Here is a 23,898-nt window from a genome sequence, read left to right on the forward strand (position 1 = left end):
TCTAAAACAATTTTGATTTTCACCTTCACAGCCTGGCTTCCACGTCCATACAGAACGGAATGCAGAAAAAAACATCCTTTACTCACCGATTCGTCCAGGGCAAAGCGCAGACAGCCATGTTCGTACAGCACAAAAAATCTCCGTTGCCATTTCTGTGAGAAGAAATTAGGTATTAGTGGCTAGCCTCAATTTTATCAACTTAGAGGCATCATACTCAGTACTCCTCTTTCAGGGCATTTCTGGTAACTGGAAGTAGGTATGCAAGCATTAATGTCCATACAGTACATTGTACGGACATTTTATAGAGCAACATGCAGGACTACAACAAATGCCCTTACCCGAGATCTCTGCATAGGATTGTCAAAGTCAGTTCCTTCAGGAGCCAAGCACAGCCATCCACCATAAATAGGTTTGGCCTGTAAAAAGAAAGAGGAAGTAACAAAAAAACAGCAATTAAGGTAATCATTAAAACTGGAAAAGAGTGGGAAATAAAGGCGATGGGAAGGAGAGGGAGAAGGTTTTTTGGGTTTTTTTAGATGTTGCCTCTCTTCATGCATTGCATTTTATACACAAAACCGCTTTGCGTGTCTTTTAATGTAATCAGCTCAATATGATGACATGCTTCAGTGCCTCTTTAAACCCATGTGACCACAGTAGATGAGATTCATATGACAAACTGACTGATGGCGTGTTTGACTGAAAAGTACCTCAATGAAAAAGATGGACAGAACTTCCATATAAACACCAAATGTGATCGCAGTTTTTTGTCTGCTAGTAGCAACAACTAAACTGAGATGAAGCTGGATGTGAAGCCAGCTTTATCATCTGTCGTTTTATGCATTTGAATACTGAAAAAAATTATTTGTGTATCGTGTATGTAAAGCTCAACTAAGGATAAGGGTTGGGAATTCGCATCAGCTACAATCTGATGAAACACCTGGCGACGCATAGCGTTTTTTTAAAAGCCGAGAAATGCGCCGTATTTGATAGCTTGCTGCGAGACCTCACACCGAGCACATCTACTGCGGGTGTGGTGCCTGTTATCGGACCCGGAGTTAGCAACATCCCCCAAAACCCGAAGAGGAGAGTCCTGGCCCCTAGCCCTGCCAGTGTAGCAGAAATGATGAGGATGATGATGCAGCAGCAGCCGTTCTTCTCTGCGTGAGTAGCTTAATGTTGTTCGTGTGTAATTTACGTTGAGTAGGCTAACCACGTTATTACATTAATGCATGTAAGGTGAACTAGCAAACATCATCATAGCTACATGCGGCTGTCTTCTTGTTTGATGGCAGATACTCCCTTCACCCTGGCCAAAAAGGCTAAAATGACCAAAGAAAAAGTGGAAAACAGTTAAACATGAGAGGTTTTTGGACAAAGTTTGTGTTTTTTCCATTGTTTAAGCACTGCTTCCAGCCAAGAGTGATACCATATATGCCCCATAGCTGCAGAAAAGGCTAACATTGTTATCTTTTTACAAAAAAAAAAACAGCTGAACATGAGAGGTTTTTGGACCAATTTTGTGTTCTCCATTCTTTAAGCACCGGTTTGAGCACCGTTTGAGCACCGGCACCGTTTCAAAAGTACCGGTTTGGCACCGGTATCGGATAAAACCTAAACGATACCCATCCCTACTTGTGTATATTGGGTGCAACCAACAAGTTGTGGAACAACATTAAACTTATTATCAACGACACCACTAGCTGCATTCCTCAGAACTTCATCATCAGAAGAATTTGGTTCATTCTAGTTGGCTCGGAGTCTGCCACTATGATTTCAGTACAAAAAATTTAAATGATTTAATATGCTGCAACTATTAGGTTTCTACGTGTAATACTATTTTCATGTTGACTAAAAAGGCATGGAGCATGAACTATAGCAGATTTAGTTCACCCAGAGAAAAGGTGCGGCTCTTACACCCCTCCGTCCTGCAACCAATCGATTGGCTGAAGAGCAGATCAAGACCATCTCTGGTTCGCCACACTCCGGGCCAAAAGTGACATCATAAATGCTGGCTCAAGCGCAGCAATGACAAGCATAAACTCTGTGTCACACGGTCTCTGTGCTTTAAACGTTATTCATTAACAAGCGTCTCGCATACAAGCACTCACTCTCCCACCTCCTCAAAAGAACCCAACCTAAAAAGATTTTTCTGGAAAGTAAATGCATCCAACTGCTAGTGTGTTATTCCAATTCTCCTCCATGTCACTGCATGCCTACCATAAATCCATACGTGCCTCGTTCAACTTGCCTTGGCATGCCACTTAGTGGAGTTTTGGTGGGCTGAACCCAGTATAAAGGATATTTAGCATGGGTAGGTGTGATACAGGTCAAATCTGGGGTCAAGAGCTCAGATTTTCATACAGTTAGACACTCCTAATGTGGTTCTATTCATTCACGTGACCAGCGTTGATTTGTTTGCACATACAGACATGTACACAAGGAGATCGCAAAATTCTTGTCATGCAACAACACGGATGTGGAAAGTGTAAACATTGCATTTGTAGCAGTGCATTGAGGGTTTAAGGCACAGCTATGGTCACGAAGCATGCCTCCCATGGAGTACTTGTCACTACCCCCTTAGACTGCAGTGGTTGTCCAGATACTACATGAGGATAGGAACTTCAGTTTATCTTTGGACTGGTGACAACACAGGGAATCCAGCTCTCACCTACAGAATAAAACCCACGTGGTAGCCGTCTGCAGCTGTAAATCCAGCTTAACTTAGGCTTTAGTCTCTGTGATCACTTACTTTTAACACACAAAAGAGGTGCTGACATCTTTTCCTGCTGTGCAACTATTCATTCTGTTCTCTGCTCAGAACTGCTGTCTAACAGGACCTAAAAGTACTTCCTGGACAAACCTTTAATCATTTCTATAATTGTGCCACCGCTTGGCAGCATAAACATAATTATATCACTGACTGCACAGTGTTGTGTGATGAGTTTCACTGACATGCAAAATGAGCAATCACTGACACAGATGACAGAATGTTGGCTTCACCATCACTGTTGCACAAAGGTACATGGGTTATTTTAACAAAGCAAAAAGGTCTCGACTGCATATCACAGTACTGATTTTTTCTGATAGGGTGTTGACAAAAATAAATTTAAAAAAAACATAAGAGAGATGCATTGGTGGTTCCCAACTAGTTTTAGTTCGTTTATTTTAGTCTAAAGCTAGACAAACAGACTCCAAACTCCACAAAGTCTGACGACAGGGATTAAAAAAAATGGATGAGAGGAAAACATATCATTGCCATTTGAGCGTCCTTTTTAGGTTATTGAGACAGCTAACAGCTAACAGTAGTTTACATTTACTTAAAGCTTGTAACTTTCAGGGCTCAACATATTGCATTGGTCCAATGGCCTGGAGCAAGTTAAATAAAACAAAAAGAAAAAAGTCAATTCACTTTATTTTATTATTATTTTTGCTTCATTCTTAACACAGCAACAGCATAATTTAAAGACGAGGAAAAGTAAAAATTTACAAAGCAGTAACCATTGTTAAAAAATGAAAACTTTTTCCTGGTGCTGATACCGGGCACAGGTCAACTTAAGCCTGGCCTGACAAACAGGTGGAAATCATGGTTTATCCACCAAAAGACCCAGGAACTGTCATTTTACAGTAACTGTTATTCAGGAAGTACCCCACTTTCCCAGTTCGTCGAACAGAATCAAGATTAAGCAAACACACCCTCCACATGCCATCCTTTGCAATACAGGACAATTGGACTTTGTCAGTCATCGCTCAGAAAATCTCGTGGTCTGCTCCAATGTAATTTCGAGAAATGTTTGCAGCGGCTGGTTTTGAGGAATGCCAAGTAACAGAAGCTACCAAAATGCATATCATACTCTAATGATCGGCACATCCTGTTCTCTAAAAGCTGCTGCAGCTTTAGAGAACATTAAGCATCTTGCTGAATTTGAACTGAGGCAGTGTTTCCTCCAACTGAAATGCAGATAGAGGAATCGAGTGGTAGTTCTAACTGATACTCTGAGAAGTACGTTTATTTAGCCGGGGGTGCTGTTTTCACTGTCCGAGCTTGTTGGTGACAAAAACAAACGCAGCTGGGTGTGACACCAGGGGACCCATGTGAAAGCCATCCCACTATCACAGCAGTGATCCTCCACACAAAAGACTGGAACAGAACTGACAGGCACAGAGCCGTGGATATGATCTCTAGCCCGTTGGGTGTGTAGTGCAGCCTGCAGTCAGTAACTGCGTTGGAACATTTGGTACATGTTAAACCTATAGGCTGGCTCATAAGCTCAAATAGTGGGATGTTGAGCAGCTGCCGGTGGGGAGCTCTACTCCATTTCCCAACCCCGCACTTCCTTTCTCTCCCTGTGACTCCTGCTCCCACTCCTCAAGTCCCGACACATCCCAGCTCGTCTTTCTCCGGGTCTCCCACGTGTGTGTAAACCTTCGCCTGACTGCATGCTCCATCACTGTCTTGCCTCCCACCAACTCTCCCTGAAAACACGGTCAGTTTTCTCCAATGGGAAGAGACCGCCAGCTCCAGTCTGCGAGCACAAAGTCACAGATTGAATGCTGTGACAAAAGACGGGGACCTTGTCGGGGCACACAAACTCCTTCGGTGCATGCCGACTGTAACAAAAGAATTTGAGGCAAACTCCTCCCCCAACCCACCTTTTATTCCAACAGCGCTGAACCGAGTGATTGTTTATACTGGACACTATCCTTCAGACATTCGGCTCTCATCTCTTTGCATAACTTTTCAATGCGGGCTGCGTGTTTCCAAGCTGAATCTGCAATCTTCAGCTGCCTTTGAGCTCTGAATAACTTTATTTAATTTAGGACTGAAATTCACTTAGCCAAATCAGCTGGTCATGGTGTTTTAACAGCATCACGCAGCTTTAGTGGAGCCTCCTTTTCTCTGGGTTGTTGAGTTCATCCCCTCAGTCTCTGCCTGGATCAGTGTCTCAACACTGGGAACAATTTTATAACTCCTAACCCTCATCTTGGACCTGCTGAACAAGACTCAGAAGTTTAACACTGATTAAATGGTGTTACATAACACAGCTTTAGGCCAGTAATGACCTGGTGTCTGGTGCGGAGGGCTAACTGGTTATAAGACTGTCCAGAAAGCATCCTCACAAACCTTACTAATGCAACTGAGCTCTCTGTAAACTGTTTGAATAGCTGAGACATTTCCCAAAGCTTATGGGCGACTGGGACAACAGAGATGAGCAAAGACTGATTTCTAGAATGCCAGAGAAGTAAGACTCTCTGGTTCCTGTGGGAGAGAGTGCGGGCCAGGTCACAGGGAGATTAAAGGAAGTGATGTAACCATTACTCAAACCATCCAGACTTGGGGGTGTAAGAGTTAACATCCAAAAAACTCTTTTTAAAAAAAGAAAACAAGTGCATGCCCCCCACACACTCGCACAACAGAAGAAGATGCTGACGTTGCTGTTACGGCTCTTAAGCCACGTTCACGGGCCCATCTGGGCCTCATCATCTGGGATCAATTACAGGATACAACAGAGACTAAACTGATCTGAGCATGAGGGACTGAAAAAACTCGCTCATGACATGATCTCAACTGAATGCAGCCTCACTTCACAATCCCATTCAATGATACCCATGTGGGGCTGTGAAGCTGTAATGTTTAAGTATCGTACAAGCAACAAGTGAATATAGGAGTTGTTTTTTGTTGTTGTTGATTTTTTGGCATTTCTGTAGTTTTATTCCACTGTGGTGTGAACTGTATCGTTTCCACAGGACGTTAATCTAGGTAGTGGGTTCGCCACAGTGGACCCAAAGAGAAGAGAGAGAAAAAAATCAATGTAAAATGCTTCTGTTCACTTCTGTCCACTATGATTCTCTTCTTGTGAAAATTAAGAGCTTGTTTTAATTACACCTAACAATCAGTTCTCAAACACATCCTGGTCCTGGAACGTGACAAATGCAGAACTTGCACTTCACTAAGGCTGAGCCATCGGTCAAATGTTTGGTTAACCTGAGATTTCGACTTCCAAAGAGGATAAATCTACGTAATCAGGACAGAACTACATTTTTGGGGCTTTTATGGTTTTTCAAGAGGCATGCAGCCAAGGCTTGGTGAGACTGGCTAAATGGGCAAATACACCAATTATTTTCTTAACTTACTTCCTTTTCATTTGAATTGGGCTGTACTTGAAGTTTAAGGTCATCGCAGTTGAATAAATGCTTTACTAATGTTTACCACAAAGGCGGTAAATGTTAAAAGTACAATCACTGACCAAAATAATTGTGATTATGGTTTTTGAAATAACTGAGCAACACTACTGCTCACAACCACCGTGGAAAAGAGGTGGTAGTCCGAGTGTAGGCACCGATTCTCCAAGTCTCTGGTCAAACACAATTTTTCCAATACATATTCCTTCAACTAGTCTTTTAATAAAGGTCATGGCTGTCTAACACTTTTTTCCCCTAATTTTTTCATTTCAGGGATGTACTCGAGATAGCACAAATGAAGCATTTTCATACTCATACTATTCTTGTAACAGTGACAATAAAAATCTATTCAGTGACTCCTGGCGCCCCGCGGATAGGTGACCATTAAAAAAATCTTTTTTTCCCTTTAGATTTTCACCTGTCTGTATATTAAGGAAGTAAAGAAATCCTAAGAGTTCTTATGATTCAGCCAAAATAAACACTTCTCCTTGACTTTCTCTACGCAGACACTGCAATGCTGTCTCGCAAGTCTTTCGGAGACTGGTTGCATCACAAGCCAAGAAAACTGTTTCTTTATTGACGTGATCGTTAATCAGCTCGACTCATCAAGAGGGCTGTGCCAACCTTTTGTCGTTTAAATATAACACATAACAGCTTTATAGCAACAAGCCTGTCACCGCCAACCTCAATTCTCCAAAGCTTGATTAGCGACCAGTAAAATCTCTCTTTAAAAAAAAAAAAAAAAATTAGTTATTTTTACAAACTTTGACAGAAAAAGCTTTTAAATCATTAAGCCTTCTGATCTTTTTTCTTACCTGGGTCAAATCCTGGTCTGTCAGTAGGTGCAGCTCCCGGGGTTTGAAGCAGTTCTGACATTTACTTTTGTTGAAGAAGTTTGCTTGGAATTTCCTACAGGGATTTTCTTTAGCGGTAGACATTATATTTCACCTCTTAATAATTATAATATTTTTTAAAAATGAATAATTTCCGTGGGGAAACGCAGAAGGTGCAATCTCGCTGTTTTCTTGTGCGTCTCTTCTTATCCTAACTTGAAAAAAGCCCCAGCACACCGATGCATTGTCAAGCTAAAAAAAAAGAAAGACCAAACCAAGAGTTTAACAGTTCTGGGACGACGTTCAAAGCTTCTTTTATCGCTTTAGCTGTATCCAATTGCTGCCTCCCAATAAATAATTAGCTGCCATCAAGCCAGCCTTCTCATCCTTCAGTGATGAATGCCTTTCAGTCCATGGCCTGCAACCACAAAGCGTAGCGGCAAGAAAGTGGCTAATATCCTGTTAGCTTTCCAATGGGTATCCAGATCAATAACGTGATGGTGTGAGCCGCAAAAGCAACATTTGTACACAGTTATGGCCTTCGAGCTCCGGGAAAACAGTGTCATTTAAGTAACAACGCACTCCCATATGAAAGACTCAATCCAAAAGGCGGCTCACAGTCAGACAGGAGGCTACTATCCCGTTCGCAGCACTCAGTCCATGCGAAGTTCATCCAGTGCTCCTTGCTAAGCTAGCCCAGTTAGCTCGCACACAGATAGGCTAGCTAATGAAATCCTTCCCTTGCTGGCGTATTCAACTTTTTAAAGAAAAAGACTCGGTCAAAAAAATCAAAAAGCTTCATGTGCTTTCCTCCCAGGTGGGAACACAGTATGCAGGGCGAGCACCTCTTGGGCAGTCACAGATGCCAAAACGAGTACTTAGGGCTTGGTTCCATAACTAGCCTGGTTAGCAGCACTGGGTTTATTTTCTTCTTTCCCAACGGAGCAAGGGGGGAGAAGACAGAAGAGAGAGCGCAAATACACACAAGCGCCTGGAATTCTACGTGCTCTCGCGATAACTGCTCACTGCCGCCACCCACCGAAAGAAGACAGTAAATGAAACGTTTTAGTTATACTTGGGGGCGCAGGCATAGTCATGCTTATGTTATTGAATGTCAAATGTGATCCTTTATTAAAAATAGAATTAATACCACTATTAATACCACTTTAAAACAGATGAGAAAACCCCGTTTTCTTGATTTGTGTAAACTGTGTACAAATTTTGCCAGCTCAACACAACAACAACACACAGTTCAAAATATGTATTGATAGATGTTTTTGTTTTCCCCTATTTGAAAAAACTGACAACAGAATAATATATAATTTGGGGAAATGTGTTTCCTTGAAACAGCAGTACAATGCAAACTCTCTGAAGACCAAGTGCAAGTCACACTCACTTATCGTCCATCCCCTCAGGCTGGCAACAAGGAAACATGCCTTAGATGCTGTGCGCCACATATGTGTGTATTAATGGCTGACTCAAGCAGAGGCTATTATAAGCAGTAGGTTCCAGTGGACAGCAGCAAGTCAGACACACAGAGAACAGAGCTGTGTGAATGGACAAGGGACACTGAGGGAGGAGAAAGGCCTCGGTTACCTAACTAAACCCTGAAAACATCAACGGCCAGTCTTGCTGAAGGATTAGCTCCTGGTCAGCGCTGTAAGTGAACCAATAATAACACAGATTATAGGTTTGTGCATGCCTGTTGTGTGGTTGCTATAGATATGCACTTCACAAGCTGACTTAACCTCCAATCATGTGTCAGTCCAAACATGGGGCTAAGCTGGGAATTGGATCTCTGGATCATCAGTTTTAATATGGCTTAGGGGTTTCCTTAATGTGTTTTCCTCAAGTAAAGCAGGAAAAGTAAGGTTATTTAATTTATTCATAAATTATATTACATTATAAATGTGAGGCTCCCTGGCTGCCCCCCTTAGGGTATCCTATGACACTATCCTGGAGGTGACATAGTGCAAGAAAATTCTGTGGCGGCATCACGGCCAGAATATATTTAGCTGTTCTCCATAAACTCACTTTACATGGCAAGTGTGTAGCAAGGCCTCCAAATGCAATCTGTTACCCCAGGACAGTAAACACAGTTATAACAGAAGAACACATTCAAAGCAAATGTGCCTACTATATTGGTCTCAAAGTGTCTTTCAATATAGGGAAGGTACAAATGACATTTGTCATTATAGGGTATATACTGATCTGCTTTTCAGCTACAGTTTAGAAGAGACTGCCAACACCACCCTCACATGTGTGCAAAATTATAAGTTGGATCAACAGCTGATTATCTCAGCTAAGTACTAAGACTGGAAGCAGGGTGAAACAGCAAGCTTAGCCCGTCTAAAGGTAGAAATTTAACCTACAAATACAAATGTACAACATTTCTATTTAACATATTAGTTTGTATGTAAAATAACAACAGCAAAATAAATAAATAAAATAAAATAAAATAAAGAGAAAAGAAAATATATGTGGTTTTTCACTTAGTTACTCCAGATATGCTGTTAGGCTTTAACTATTTTTTCAGTCTTTATGGTTATCACATTTACCTAACATGTGAAAAATGTCCAGTTGGAGATCAGGAGGGGGTACATACTTCTGGGAAGGTTTCATCAGAAAGGACATCTGGTATATTTTGAAACCATACATTATACGATATTATATTATAGTTTTTATGAGTACTCTCCCCACACTGACCCGTCTTTTTCTCTGCTACAGAACATGGGCCTGCCCTCGGTGATAGTGCTGCCCCTGCTGATCGTTGTGGCAGCAGGCGTGTACTACATCTACAATGAGATTTTGCACTTCATGTCCAAGTCCTTAGTACGAAACAAAGTGGTGGTGATCACTGATGCTGTGTCTGGGGTGGGGACCGGTAAGGGATCCAACTTGTGTTTTTATTTTTTAATTTTACTTTGATCTGAACTCAACATTTAATGAACATCATCTTCTTTTCCAGAGTGTGCCCGCCTCTTCCACAAGGGTGGGGCCAGACTGATCCTTTGTGGGACTGGCTGGGATAAGCTGGAGTCTCTGTATGACTCTTTGACAACTGATGCTGACCCCAGAGAGGTGAGGAATTTATCAGTTAACTTTTAATATGGCTGTTTCAGTAAAATTAATGTCTGTTATTATGTGCAGGAAGCTTTTGCAATAAGGTGATAACCCTTAGCACACAGCAAAGCCTCCTCCTACTATACCAAAACAAATTACCAAAATAACTGACAGGAATTGACATGTGACACCAACTTGGCTTTTCAAGTTTTACAGTTTTCTTAATTAGCAGAATATCAGGTTTAGTCCTTGTCTTTACCGTAATCCTGCTCACTCACCACCTCACAGGTCACCACTTCCTCTGGAGAACACAATAGCAGGATATCATGTCAGACAGCAAGTAGTGCACCACATGCCTTCTATGTACAAGCCCAAGCACATGGATGTTTATGGGATGAAATCTAGTATATGTATGACACAAAGCTGAAACCTTTCTGCTTAGAGTTATGGTTGCTATCCTTGGAATATCCTTTCTTTTATTAAGGACTGTGTTCTTGATCTTTGAAGACAGAATGGTGACAGAATTACTCAAAAAGCTCAGTTAACCCTCATAACCTCTTTCTAATGCTTTTTAATTTGATATGAAGTCAAGAATAGAATACAAAATTCTGTTAAGTGAAAATGGAGCTAAAAGAAAATCTTAACGCTAATATGAAGCTCGTGATTAGCTTAGCTTAGTAGCCTGTAAACCTCCAAGCAGGAGGAAAACAGCTTCAGTCTATCTAAACATAGTTGTCCATCAGTTACACACGTGTTCAAATTAAACTAACCCTTGTTTATCGACAGACATTTGCCCCAAAGTTGGTGATTCTGGACTTCAGTGATATGGACAGTATGGAGGACGTGATTGCAGAGGTGGTTGAATGTTATGGTTGTGTGGATGTGCTGATCTGCAATAGCAGTATGAAGCTGAAGGCGCCGGTTCAGAGTATCTCCTTGGAACAGGACAGAAATATCATGGATGTTAACTACTTCGGCCCAAGCACTCTAGCCAAAGGTGGGGTTGGCATTCTTAGAAATCCAGTAGCATTTCTTTGAGTTTGTTATTATTAAGATCTTATGAATGATATTTTTAAAAATGCGGCAGGTGTTCTTCCAATGATGATTTCAAGACGATCAGGCCACATTGTACTGGTCAACAGCATCCAGGGCAGACTGGCTGTTCCGTTCAGAAGTTCATGTGAGTTCCCAGCAAAGGTCTCTACAACTCTTTAGAAGTACACTTAGCACTGAATAAAAACAAGAGCAGTGAGCAAGATCTTTGCAAGTCATACATTTTTACTTTTTATATGTGATTCCATTTTAAATCATTTTTACCTAATTATTTAAACATATATGGAATTGCTAGTTAATGGTTAGGTATGCCTAGGTACAACCTATGGCGTCAAAGGACAAAACAGGCAACAATTGAACAAAGTATGCTGTATGGTATGTTTGGAATTCTTCCGTGCTTGCCACACTTCTTTTGTGAGTGTATCATTATGCGTGTTTGTGTTCATACCTGTCAGATGCCGCGTCTAAGCATGCGGCGCAGGCCTTCTTTGACTGTCTGCGAGCTGAAGTGGAAGAGTATGGAATAATTGTCAGCACCATCAGTCATACCTTCATCAATGCTTCTGAACTGCCGCCTGTAGAGGAACCTGTTCCCAAACCAAACCCCGTAGCTGAATGTGAGTAAAACAGTAGCAATGAAGCATTAAGGTGACTGAATGGTTCATGGAATGAATGCATGAAATGTTCCTGTTATTGTGGTGCATAGGCAAAACTAAACAAATCTGTCCTCTCGCAGTTATTGCCAGACAGCTGACCCACGGTGTGCGCCCGTCGGTCCTGGCCAATGAAATAATGCAAACCGTGAACAGGAAGAGGAAGGAGGTTCTGCTGGTCCACCCCATCCCCAGGGTGGCTCTCCATCTGCGCTCCCTCTTCCCCCCCTTCCTCTTTGCTGTGCTGGCTGCTGGAGTGAAAGACTCAGTGTTGGCTGAGCAGATGCAGTAGAAGAAAGGCTAGTGTGTGCGAGAAAGAGATGAGCAGTAAAGCTCACTTTTTTTTTGGGGGGGGGGGGGGGGATATGCCAATTAAGTAAATGTATTAAGGACTATATCCTGAGGATTCCAGATGGGTTTGTAATAATAATGCTGAACAGATTGTTAATAATGAACAGTAAAGCATCTTAAGATGCAACGATAGAGGCCTTAAAGGTGCTTTTTGGAATTACCCTCTGCAGAAATGAATGACTATCACCAGGGGGCAGTGTTTTACCTGTGGCTGTATAGAGATACGTGCTGCTGTTTAACCTTTTAAAGTATGAACCTTGAAATAATTACCAGAAAATTCTCGTTTTTTGGGGGGAAATGGAGTGTTTATTAGAGCTCCTGACATATAAGTTTTAATTTGTATCATATTTGCTACATACAACATTTTTTTGTCATAATTTATTGCTTAAAAACATATTGTGCAATTTATTGTTTAAGTTTTTCAGAGGAGTGGTGTGGTAGGAGAGAATCACACTGATGATGAAGAAGTCTCAAAAACTCACAAAACCTCTTGTACTAAATATGATACCTTAGGAGCTAAGGGGTTAACTTGTAATATTTCTTTTTTGCTGCCACTTTAATTCTTTGTCCTATAAATAATGGCTACATTAACTTACTGCACCATCTAGTGGTACAACTGATCTTACACAAAAGTACTACAAGCCCCTTCAGTTTCAAATGATAATGCTCAACACAACTCATCAATCTATTTTTGTTTTTAACTTTCTGAAAAATAGGAATTTCTAAATGAATGAATTCATAATAATTGATTTTAGACAGAGGATGTTTTTGCCCATTTGTGGCAGAGGAAACAAGGTGTGAACCCATTAATCTCATAAAGCTTGAAAGGCTAACATGATAGCGTTTAATTAGAAAGCCAACAAGCAGATTTTGATAAGATATAAGCTCTCTCGCATCTCCACCAGCAAGCATCCAGCTCTTTGTCTTCACTGCTCAACAGCTTGTGATGAAAATGAAATTATATCAAATCAAATCACTGACCTGGGATGACCTCAAATGTTCCTCATTTATTGTAATTATTCGGGTTGTGCTTTTTCACTGTATCTTATGTTGCCTGCCTGTTTATTCCTCTTAATTTAGACATTAAGTTTCATGTATAGATTAGATTAGAGTGAAACTGTACTGATGCCTGCAGGGAAATGGATCTGATTAAGTGCAAGTCAAGCAGGAAGCGCTTTTGATGATTACAAAACCAAGAGAAAATGGAATAATTGCAATAAATATTAGTCTTAGCTCACCATGTTTCCTGTCTTGTATCTTGCAGTACATTGGCTATCTCATCCTATTAGCAGATAAGCCCTTCTCCAGAAATTAGTCTTCCTATAAGAAAATATAATGCATGATGGTGGTGTTCATGAGCTACACACACAAAATGCATGAAATGATAGAAGAGTAAAGCGATTTTCATCATATAACCTATTTTATTTTATTATTTTTCTTTTTCATGCAGTCATGGTAACAGGTAATTACACTGATCATTAATATATCTTTAGAAAATGCCACCAGACCGTATTCTCATGGAAGGGCTGGTCCTTGGGCCTGACTTTTGTTTCCTTCTTTCAGGTCCTAATTCAGTGCTCCTCCCATTTCCTAAAGGAAATGAGTTCACTTTGTTGGGAGTCTAAATAAACTGTTTTCCTCCCAACATCTTTCTCTCTCTCTTTCTCTCTTTTTTGAGGTGCTATCAGTACAAGTGGACTTAGTTGAGTTATTGCTTTGTCGATCTCTCTGCTTGTTGTGTTGTGAATGAACTGGGAATAATAAATGGGAGCTGATATACACTTTTTGGTAAAATATTATCATGTTTATTGCTACAAATCAAATCTGGGAGACTCCGCGTTGCTGCAAGAAAGATGTGCACCCAAGAAGAACTGAGCGGGTTATTAATGCATTATATGGGTCTAAGGATGATTGTTGCCAGTTAGCTTTTTGATTCATGATATATAGAAGTGGTCTGGACCCACAAGCCCATAATGCCGATTCTGCTAACTTCAATACACAGACCTGCCAGAACCTAACAGTAAGTAATGTTTTGTGTTCTTCTGCACACTGTTCAGGTCAGGTTTACATGGAGTAATAGTTTGATGTAAAGTAGCTGTAAATTTAAGAGTAACTTTATATGTTCTTCAGTTCAGTCTGTCATTTGATTACTTTGACACCCCCCTCCAAAAAATCTTTAATTCCTGGACTTTGTTTAATTATTACCTTTAACATTCTTGTTATTACTGATATTTTGTTCCTAATTATTTGTACCTGCTTGGTATTCTTTCTTATTTGAATTTAATGTGAACTGGTGTTGTGCTGCTGGAATCATAATTTCCCTGAGGGACCCTCCCCAAAGGATTAATAAAGTTCTATTCTATTCTATTCTATTCTATTCTATTCTATTCGTCTTTGAAAATGCACATCTGACACCTGGCCCCTTCAATATGGTCTTTACAACATAACTATAACATTTACTTATGAGTCATGGAAGCATTATGTTATATGAGAAAGATGCGTAAGTGGGCACATGTATGTAAAAGTCAAACTATAAATGAATGTATTTCCCTGTGCATCCTCCAGGTGGCAGCAGCTCATAGTTATTATGAAACCACCACATGACTGGCGATGAGCCTCCTTTCATAGTTCTTATCCAAGGGAAAAATCGCCCGAGCATTTATTCTGATGAAATATTAACTCCCTCTGTTAATTTCTGACTTATGAAATGTATAATGTATAATAAATAGACACAAATTCATAAGCTGTGACCTATTTTTCTTCAATTTTGTTTTTTGTCACGTCTCACTATGCCACCTCTCCTCCACTGTTGCAACAACTGTTTTTGCTGTGCAATAGAAAATAAGAAAACCAAAACCAAACAAAAAAATCCCACAAAAAACAAGAAGCCATATGAATTCCAGTTTGTTAATAACACTGGTTATTCCCTTTAAAAACTGCTGCATGACAAAGACCTTTTTCATGATGTTTACACAGATGTCTTATGTCTAATTACACGCCGCTCTTGGATTTATTGCTCTCATCACTTCAGGGCTGCAGGACACGAGCTGCTAGAATGCTTTGGGATCAATATTCACCCATGTGCTTGGAACATTTGGCACATTATATCAGAGACAACACGTCATACAGGATGTCCAGTTCTTCTGGTTACAACCGTGACGTTAATGAGGAGTAAATCCAGCAGATCTGGTCGAAGCAATGTGTGTGTGGGAGGAAGGGAGAGAATATGTGCACCAAGTCCAGCTGGTATGCGTGAGTCTGTCCTCCAGGTCACTCTCCTCTGGGGAGTTCCACATTTTTTTGTCTCCGGGGCCTCCGGACAGGAATGCCCCTTCAGTGTTCACATGAATAAATGCAGCCCTGACACATTTCCACATGTCACACAGGAAGGATTTCTTTAAGGCACTCAGCTGGAGTCACCAAATTGGCATTTGGATCAGACACATTTACATACGTCACATATGTCATGTATGTTGCATTGAGTGCAAAAGAGGCCAGCTCTTACATATGAATAATTGTTTAACAAGAGTTTCCTGGGAAGACTGCGAGCACGCTGCATTATATCAGCCATAAAATTGTCACATTCATTTCTGCTTAAAGGTTGCTCAAATGGAAAAGCATCAAGGTGCACGGGGCTATCTGTGAATGATCTAAGCCTAATAGTTTCTCTCAATCATCTGTCTGGGCTGGGTGAGCAATATGTTGATAAGACCCAAACAACACGGCGGGGATGATTGTCCTGAAGCGATATTCAGAGAGATGCATCCTGTATGCAAGCCATGACTTATATATGAGAATCACCTCACAATGACGTCTGCTGCTCAGAAATGCTCTTTCCATGAGCGGGGTGATCACCCTTATCAATTTTTTAAAGCCCGGGTTATTGACACTGTCCTGACTTATGGAGGTTATGCAGAGGCCATGGTAATGATTCCCTAAGCTTCCACATACAACACCAGAGGGGCTGGCTCTTACTCTAAAATATTGGATGATAGCAGATTTTACTGCGCCATTGAGCATTACTGTAATGTCTTCTTTGTCCATCTGGATATTTATATTCTCCTCTGTGACATGCAAAACAAGACATATTGCAGAAAAAGGGTCAAAAATGACCAGTGAGCGTGCATGCTTTTCAAAATTGATTCAGTATTATTATTTACAGGATGCTGAACGGGTTTTCCTCAGCTGAAGTAAAAGCTGCACAAAGAAGACTCCGACACCACAATCAACTAGTTTTTTTATTTGGCTTTGCATTTACTTGGATAGTTTTAATCTTTCATTAATGACGAACTTTACAAATAATGGCGTAAGTCCAGCTGTGACAGCCATACATCAATTAGTGTAACATACATCTGCACAAAAAGCTGTTAATGAATTGCTAGTTTGCAGCATCAGTTCTTTGCAAGCACTCATTTCTCCTAAACACCCCTGGAGTTGACCCACCACCAAGAGAAGATATTAGCTCTTAAGGGAATGTGAACAGCCATCAGTCTGAATAGATTATCTATAGGATGCAGTTAATGTTAATATGGTATAATAGAGTGGCAACACTACTACCACAAATGTGCAGGTGTCATAGGCGTGTATACTGGAAGTAGGTTGTCAAAAATCCATCCGCTTATCCTTTTCAGGGTTGCTGGAGCCTGTCGCAGCTGTCTTAGAGGCAGGGGTACACCCTGGACAGGTTGCCAGTCTGTCGCAGGGCTAACACATAGACAACCAATTTAGAGTTTCCAATTAACTTATTTTCCCACTAAGTGCATGTCTTTGGGAGGAAGCCAGAGCTCCCGGAGAGAACCCACACAAACTCCACACAGAAAGATCCCAGCCTGATGGTGGAATTGAACTCAGGACCTTCTTGCTATGAGGCAACAGTGCTAACCACCGTGTTATCAAAAACAACAAAAAGCAATTATGACAGTCAGCTCACACAGAGGCTATTTTGAGCAGATGTATATAGTGAAGTTTGGCATGTGACATCACGTCCAACAACTTATGTTGTTTAAAGGAAATTATCGCTGCTGTTTCTTTCCTCACAGTGCCTATATTCTGCTGTTGGGTGCAGCAATCACCCCCAACTATTTATCTGATACAGCAGCATCAAATAAATAGTAGGGAGATAAATAGTTGTATTAGCTATAAGTAATTAGAATTTTTAAAGTCACCAGTATCTATTTCAAACATTTGATTCATTTTACATTTTTTATATTTATAGTTTTATTTTCACTACTCTCCTCATATCCATCTCATCCTTTTCCTCTTCACCTAAAACCCTCTCTCCTGAAGTTTGGATTTTAACTAATCCTACAGAAAGATGATTATTTATTCTTGATATTCTCACAATTCGTTATTGACAGCAGATAAGAAATATTCTACCCACTGTGGACAGCTGACAAGAGTGGCAAAACAAGATAACATTATAAGCTAACAGAATGCCAGCTAATTTTAGACTGCAGTGTCCTAAAGGGCCTAAAGGGTCAGGAAATCATATTTATTTATCTACTAATCTAATAATGTAATAAAATAATCCTCATGTAAAAAAAAAAAGTAATTCAAATACTGGTTAAGTACCTTTGTGAAAATCTATTGTAATCAAAAGATAGACTGCTAAGCTAGCGTAGTTAGGGTTTGGGTAGCTAAGAAAGACTAGAACGAAAACTGGGGGGAAAATCTACTCTTTGATTTATTCAATATAATAAACTCCTCTATAAAGATAAAGAGATAAGCATTCAAACAGATGTTTACATTTTGTCAAACAAGAAAAAAATAGTAAAATAGCTTTAGCTACATTTTTGAAGTCTCAGCAATAACTAGCTAAGCTAATGTGCAGATGCTACATTTAGGTAGCTGGTGAAAATCTTTGTAAAATGGATTTTTACTGCCTACTTAAAACATGTTTTAACTAACTGCAAACAACTAATTATGTAATCTGTTTGTTCCAAACATTTTAGATAAAAAATAACAGCTGTATAGCCAGATGATTCAGAATATAACATAATGTGTTGATTTATAATTATTTAATTTTTTTTGTCACTTTGTTTTGTTTATACATGCAGTTGCCATTAGGCCTATTATAATTCAGGGGCATTTGCAGGACTTTTTTTTTTTTTTTACATTGGCTGGTACCAAGAGAGAAACATAAAGATATTAGGGGCCAACAAGAAATGAGAAATAATTACAGAGTGCAACACATTTTACTGCACAAGAGTTTAAACTTTAATCTGTATTCGTTTCAAGTGTGTTTACAATGCAGGTTTTGGTTTAAGTACTCCATAATGCATCGAAGCAACAAAAACGACTACTTTTTCAAAAGACAGTGAAAAGCAGTAGGACAATTAAAACTACAACGCAGGGTGGCAATTTCAGAATATAAATACACTAAATAGCATCTGCTGAAAAATAAATAAAGCTACACCTATAACCTTCAAAGACTTCAAAGAAAGGATGAATTTACCAACCAACTAACAAACTCTATTTATTGTTTAAACCTGATTGAGCTCTAATAAACATCTATTTGTGTAATATTTGGTTCCAAATGGAGAATTAAATTCACACAAAGGGGAAGACTTTGGACAGAAGCAACCAGTCATCCTAAGCAAACTACACAGGATTAAACTATTCTTTCAAGGCATTATCACAGCATCACGTCATGTTGATAAGGGATTTCTTTAGTCATAGAAGTCTTCCTAATCCCTCAGTCTTGTTTGGTTTAAAGATTACACATATTTAATCTTAAAGCGAAAGTTTGCCTTAATCTCCCATAAATCCCAGCAAGCGCTACTTCCCACATATCCGTGCACTTCAGAAACAAGTTTCTCACAGACGCAGGGTTTTTTTGCAAGAATAAGGCCAAGCTGCTAGTTACAGATTAGGGATTTTTAATGTTTAATCCTTCGATTTTCTTGCTTTTGAGACAGAAAAGTATTATAATGTTTCTCATGACCCTCAAATCAAGAGGGAGCGCAGATATAATTATGTTACCAGAGAGATTTGAATCAGCATTACAGCTGGCCAGGCGAAAGCCTTCAGTCCTAATCCAGAGTCTTTGTTCTGAAAATAGATTTGGGTTAATTTGACAAGTGCAGAGTTTATGGTTTCTTTTTAAAGTTTAATTGTGACCATCGGTAACAGTTCTCTTAACGATCCCTCTTAAAACTAACTGAAGATGTTAATAAAGTTCGAGTGTCTCTATTGATTGTCTGTCTATTATCAGTCAATGTATTGGGTAGTAACTCAATGTTCAATGTCAGGCGCTGCAACTGCCTTGGCTTTATTGCTGTCCTTGTAAATAATCTACTCATTTCGATTGCACGGACAAAAAAATGGACTGTGTTTGTAACCTAAGCCCGTTAGTCTTTATCAGTGTGCAGGGCTCATGAAAAAAGTATTTGAAAAGGTGCTACAGGGGTAAGATTAGAGCAGGAATGGCTGTCTCAAGACTGAAGAGTTCATGCAAGACTGTAAATTAAAAGTTTGAGGAATTTGAAATGAAAAATTTCTTACATATAACAAAGAATTCTTTCAGATTCTATTTCTACTTTTGAACAGATTACTGTTCATGGAAATGATGCAGGAATGACGCTCCTCATTCTAGGCAATCAGAATGTAATATCTGTCATGATGAGAGGGTAGGGACTTTAAATGTAGGGAATTTGGCTGATAAAAGGTGAGAGCTGGTTGATATGATGAGAAGACGCTGAGATTTTTGTTGGAAGTGACCAGTAGGGACAAGTAACAGAGGTAAGACTGAGAGGGTTTGTGTGCAGAGGAGGGATTGTGGATGCAATGGACAAAGGATGTTGAATAGAGAGCTGCCAGGCAGGAGGAAAAGAAGAAGACCTCAGGGAGTAATCATGGATGTAGTGAGAGAGGACATGCAGAGGGTTGGTGTGGCAGAAGAGGATGTTAGGGATAGGCTGAGATGGAGACAGATGATCCTCTGTGGCGAACCCTCAAAGGACAAGCCAAAAGAAGCGTTGGCGTCTTAGGCCTGTGAATAGGGTCTGAGGTGATAACTGGTTTCTGCAAAATATCCCTTGTACGGTGGTTCAATTCAATTTCACATCAACAGTCACCTAAAGGTGCGTATATTATAAGGACGAGACAAAAGGCACAGTTTTAGAGATCCAGACATTAATAACAGCTATGGTTAACTGCAGAGTACAAACACAGTGAAGAATCCCCCAGCAGCCTAGACCTATTGCTCCATAACTAAGGGAGGATTCAGGGTCACCTGATCCAGCCTAATGCTTTATCAAAAACAACAGTTTTAAGCCTAATCTTAAAAAGAGAGAGGGGGTGTCTGTTTTCTACAAGCAAACTGAAAACTGGTTTCACAGAAGAGGGTGTTTTATTATCCTAGGAACCACAAGTAGGCCCACAGAGAGTGAAGTGCTCTTTTAGGGTGATATGGTTATATGAGGTCTTTAAGAACAGATGGCGTCTGATTATTTAAGACCTTATATGAAGGATTTTACATTTGTTTCTGGATTCAATCAAGAGAAGCCAATATGGGAGAAATATGCTGTCTTATTCTAGTATTTTGCAGTATTTTGGACTATATGAAGGAGTTTTTAGGACAGCCTGTTAATGAATTACAATAGTCCAACCTAGAAATAATAAATGCAGGAAATAGTTTGTCAGCATCACTTTGAGATACTGAAGTTTAAAAACAGGGGTGCCTCTAGAAATAAATATAATTTAACACACTGCACAAGTAAAGATTTCACCAAAGCTGCAGTCTGCAACATGATACCAGCATTTATGCACCTCGGCCAACTTGCTGAGCGGCAGCGTATTGGGTTCTGATGAGCCATCCATCTTTGTGCATATTGTATGAGAGCTATGGGAATCTAAATGCAACAATATTGACACTGTGCAATTAGAGTGGGGTCATTAGGGCTGCTTGCTGTTCACAGGGAGAAAAGCAAGAGCTGCATCACAGGAATCCTGTCAGGATGGGAGATGGAAAACACAAACACACACCAAAAAACTTGGACACACACACACACACACACACACACACACACACAAACAAACAGTCCTAACTCTACCCGCCCCCACCATCACATACACACATGCACCCTCACCCGCTTGTCCGCTCGTCATCTAAATTAGAGCGGGGTGATGATGGGAGGAGGTGGTGGCTAATGAAACAGAAGGGGCATCGGGCAAGCAGGACTTCTAAAGTCTGTCATCTCTGGATGCTTTGACCCCAGCTCAGCGCTTCATCTTTCTAGCCTCACTGGGCCACCAAAATCTGACCCAGCAAGACATGGAGAGAGCCACAAGCTTTTCAAAGGACCTGATTGGAGAGAGCGGGAGAAAAACAAAACAAGTGTGTGTGTGCTGCAGCGTAGCGATCACTATCCAGAGGATTATATCTATGTTCCTCTTGAATCACTTACAATAACCCTACATAAGCTATGTTAGAGGAGAAGACACACTTGTGCACACACATCCTTACTTTAATTTCAACATGTGGTGTTCGGTCTCAAGCTCTACATCCACTTTAATCCCCCTTTAGTCTGTTGTCATGTGTGCTGTTTTCACATGGTAATCATTTACTATGAAAATCACTCCTTTTCATCAAACACTTAGAAGCCTAGCATACAGCTATCAGCTATAGCTTAATATATATATAAAATACATTTATTAAAAAGGGGAAATCCCTTACAGAGACCTAAACATTTTTATAACAGGCTGAAAGTAAAGCTGGCCATTTTAACTTGAGAATTCATAGAGATTCACTCACTTTTGGTGTCAGCCTCAAGGGATCATCCAAGGACTGCAGTTTTTGGGATTTTGCAGTTTCAAATTTTACTATAAAATGAATCCTTCCGTCAGCCTAGTGCAATGCTAGAGCTTAATATTAGCAGTAAAGCAAAATAACATTGTATAACAAGTCGTTACCCCCGTTATGTTTGAACAGATGAGGACAGGGCTTTAAGGCATTGACATATTTGTATTGCCTTTAGCCACATTACATTCCCTCACTGGTCTTTGTTTAAACTTTTCTGGTCTCTTTTTCATTTCCCTTTGCTTTGGTGTTAGCAGAAACTGACAGCCTAAACAGGCCTGAAGGATGGTCAGTCTAGGGGTTGAAAAGAGAGACACTGACAGAAAGAGGGGGACCGGAGTGAAAATAGGGATAATGTGGGAGAAAGAGTGAAGGCATGCATGGATGCAGACAAAAACAGCAGGAAAAATCCTAATTGTCTGTTAAGAAGACTTTTGTTCCGTTATGTGGGGCTGACAGCATTTTCTTTATGTACCCAGTAAAAGGTCCAGTGTGAATGTGTGTGGAGAGAGCGAGAGAGGGTGTGTGTGTGGCTTTTACATGGCTGCTAACAAGTCTCGGATCACTGGTTATGAAAAGAGCTGCTGGTACCCGTTGTGTTTCTGCCGGTGGAACTCTACCCCTTGATTGGCTGGCGGGAGCTATGCTGCTGCTGCAGGCAGGAAGGGTTATTTTGAATTAGTGAATGAAGGCAATGCGAGCTGTTGGGTAATCTTTGTGGTGAGCTACTGGGTGCCGGTGGAGCAAAGAACATGACTTTCTTCAGTGTATATGTGTTTCATTACTCTATTATAATTAATATATGTTATCTCAAAATGAATTAATCCAGGTTAAGATGGGGGACAGAGCTTTATTGTAAAATTAGAATACAAACTGATCACTGATCACTGATCAAGACTGGTTAACTGATTTCTGTCTCTGACGTACTGATTCGTTCATCTTTTATAAATGTTACTCAACCAAATACATCAAGTCCTGGAAATTTCTTGGTGATAAGGAATCCCCCCCCCCCCCAAAAAAAAAAAACCAAAAAAAAAACCAACTAATTGCATCTATGCAAAATTAGCAATGATCTTCAAATCAGTTTGGTGTTTAAAGTATAACACAACTCACAGATTTACTTCCCTACAAGTTCCTTCAGTTCCCCAAACTCCCACTGGTGGTTCGACACATTGTACATGAGTCAATGTGCATGGCAGAAGCATGAGCACAGGGGACAGAGAAGGACTTGTACTCAATGAAAATTGAATCAAATTTAAATCTCTCTTGTTTGTTTTTGAAGAGGAGATTCCTTTTTGAACTTTTTTATTTGATTACACCTTTGTTATGAAACAGGAGAAATCAGAATTCCATTAGATTTTAAAATTCCATTCAAGTGACATCCCTTTAACACATGGATCAAATTACACTAAGCCAGTTTGGAACCTAAAAAGCCTTTGTGGGCATTTTAACATAGCAGTGGAAGATGGAAGTGGAAGAACTCATTTCTTTAAATAAAATATATCCATAATTATGATTACAGTCCATAATTATTTTAATATTGTTACATATGCCACTATGTCATTTGGGGGCATTGTGGATCTCAGAGAGATAAGATAAGATAAGATAAGATAGAACTTTATTAATCCCTCGGGTGGGTCCTCTGGGAAATTCGATTTCCAAAAAAGCACAGCACCGACAGAAGTTACAGAGTTACAGAATATTATATATATACACACACACACACACACACACACACACACACACACACACACACACACATATAAATACAGAGACAATATAAATAAAATATAGAAGGGGATAAAAGAATAAATAGGAATAAAAAATAAAAATACAAGTGAATTGCACATTTCAAGTATTGAGGTCTATTGCACTGTTGACTATTTACAAAAGTATTGCACAAAGGTTGCAGGAGTGAAGAGGCACTACAGCTTAGTTGTTCCCCCCTCCTTTGTCCTCCTGTCTT

General features: G+C 40.0%; 2 protein-coding genes across 8 annotated transcripts in view; one reads left to right on the forward strand and one right to left on the reverse strand.

Moving 5' to 3' along the window:
- Window positions 1–8,031, reverse strand: part of mprip (myosin phosphatase Rho interacting protein) — a 45,781-nt gene extending 37,750 nt beyond the window's left edge. For 4 of the 7 annotated variants that reach the window (XR_006054500.1, XM_042221656.1, XM_042221657.1 and 1 more), the window contains exons 1-3: window positions 6,996–8,031; window positions 339–416; window positions 87–152 (exon numbers count right to left, since the gene is read on the reverse strand). Coding sequence is in view for 6 of the 7 variants with exons in the window: in XM_042221656.1 (XP_042077590.1) it covers window positions 87–152; window positions 339–416; window positions 6,996–7,118 (267 nt within the window). In the remaining variant the exon portion in view is untranslated. The remainder of the gene's footprint in view (window positions 1–86; window positions 153–338; window positions 417–6,995) is intronic. The other 3 variants (XM_005923773.3, XM_042221659.1, XM_042221658.1) reach the window with 2 other exon arrangements.
- Window positions 8,032–8,483: 452 nt separating this feature from the next.
- On the forward strand, window positions 8,484–13,370 carry dhrs7cb (dehydrogenase/reductase (SDR family) member 7Cb). The gene is made up of 7 exons (XM_005923771.2): window positions 8,484–8,672; window positions 9,741–9,897; window positions 9,982–10,094; window positions 10,863–11,073; window positions 11,164–11,256; window positions 11,585–11,746; window positions 11,866–13,370. The coding sequence occupies exons 2-7, from the start codon at window positions 9,744–9,746 to the stop codon at window positions 12,072–12,074; spliced, it is 942 nt and encodes a 313-aa protein (XP_005923833.1). The 5' UTR covers window positions 8,484–8,672; window positions 9,741–9,743; the 3' UTR covers window positions 12,075–13,370.
- The last annotated feature ends 10,528 nt before the right edge of the window (window positions 13,371–23,898 follow it).

The sequence above is a fragment of the Haplochromis burtoni genome, unplaced genomic scaffold, assembly GCF_018398535.1.
Source record: "Haplochromis burtoni strain Fernald_Lab_line unplaced genomic scaffold, NCSU_Asbu1 Contig_71, whole genome shotgun sequence".
Lineage (NCBI taxonomy): Eukaryota > Metazoa > Chordata > Actinopteri > Cichliformes > Cichlidae > Haplochromis > Haplochromis burtoni.

Excerpts from the sequence above, each read along its gene's own strand:
- dhrs7cb (XM_005923771.2), top strand. The coding sequence starts at position 9,744 with ATGGGCCTGCCCTCGGTGATAGTGCTGCCCCTGCTGATCGTTGTGGCA. Across the intron at positions 11,257-11,584 it reads TGTTCCGTTCAGAAGTTCAT|ATGCCGCGTCTAAGCATGCG; the intron begins GTGAGTTCCCAG and ends CATACCTGTCAG. Across the intron at positions 11,747-11,865 it reads ACCAAACCCCGTAGCTGAAT|TTATTGCCAGACAGCTGACC; the intron begins GTGAGTAAAACA and ends GTCCTCTCGCAG.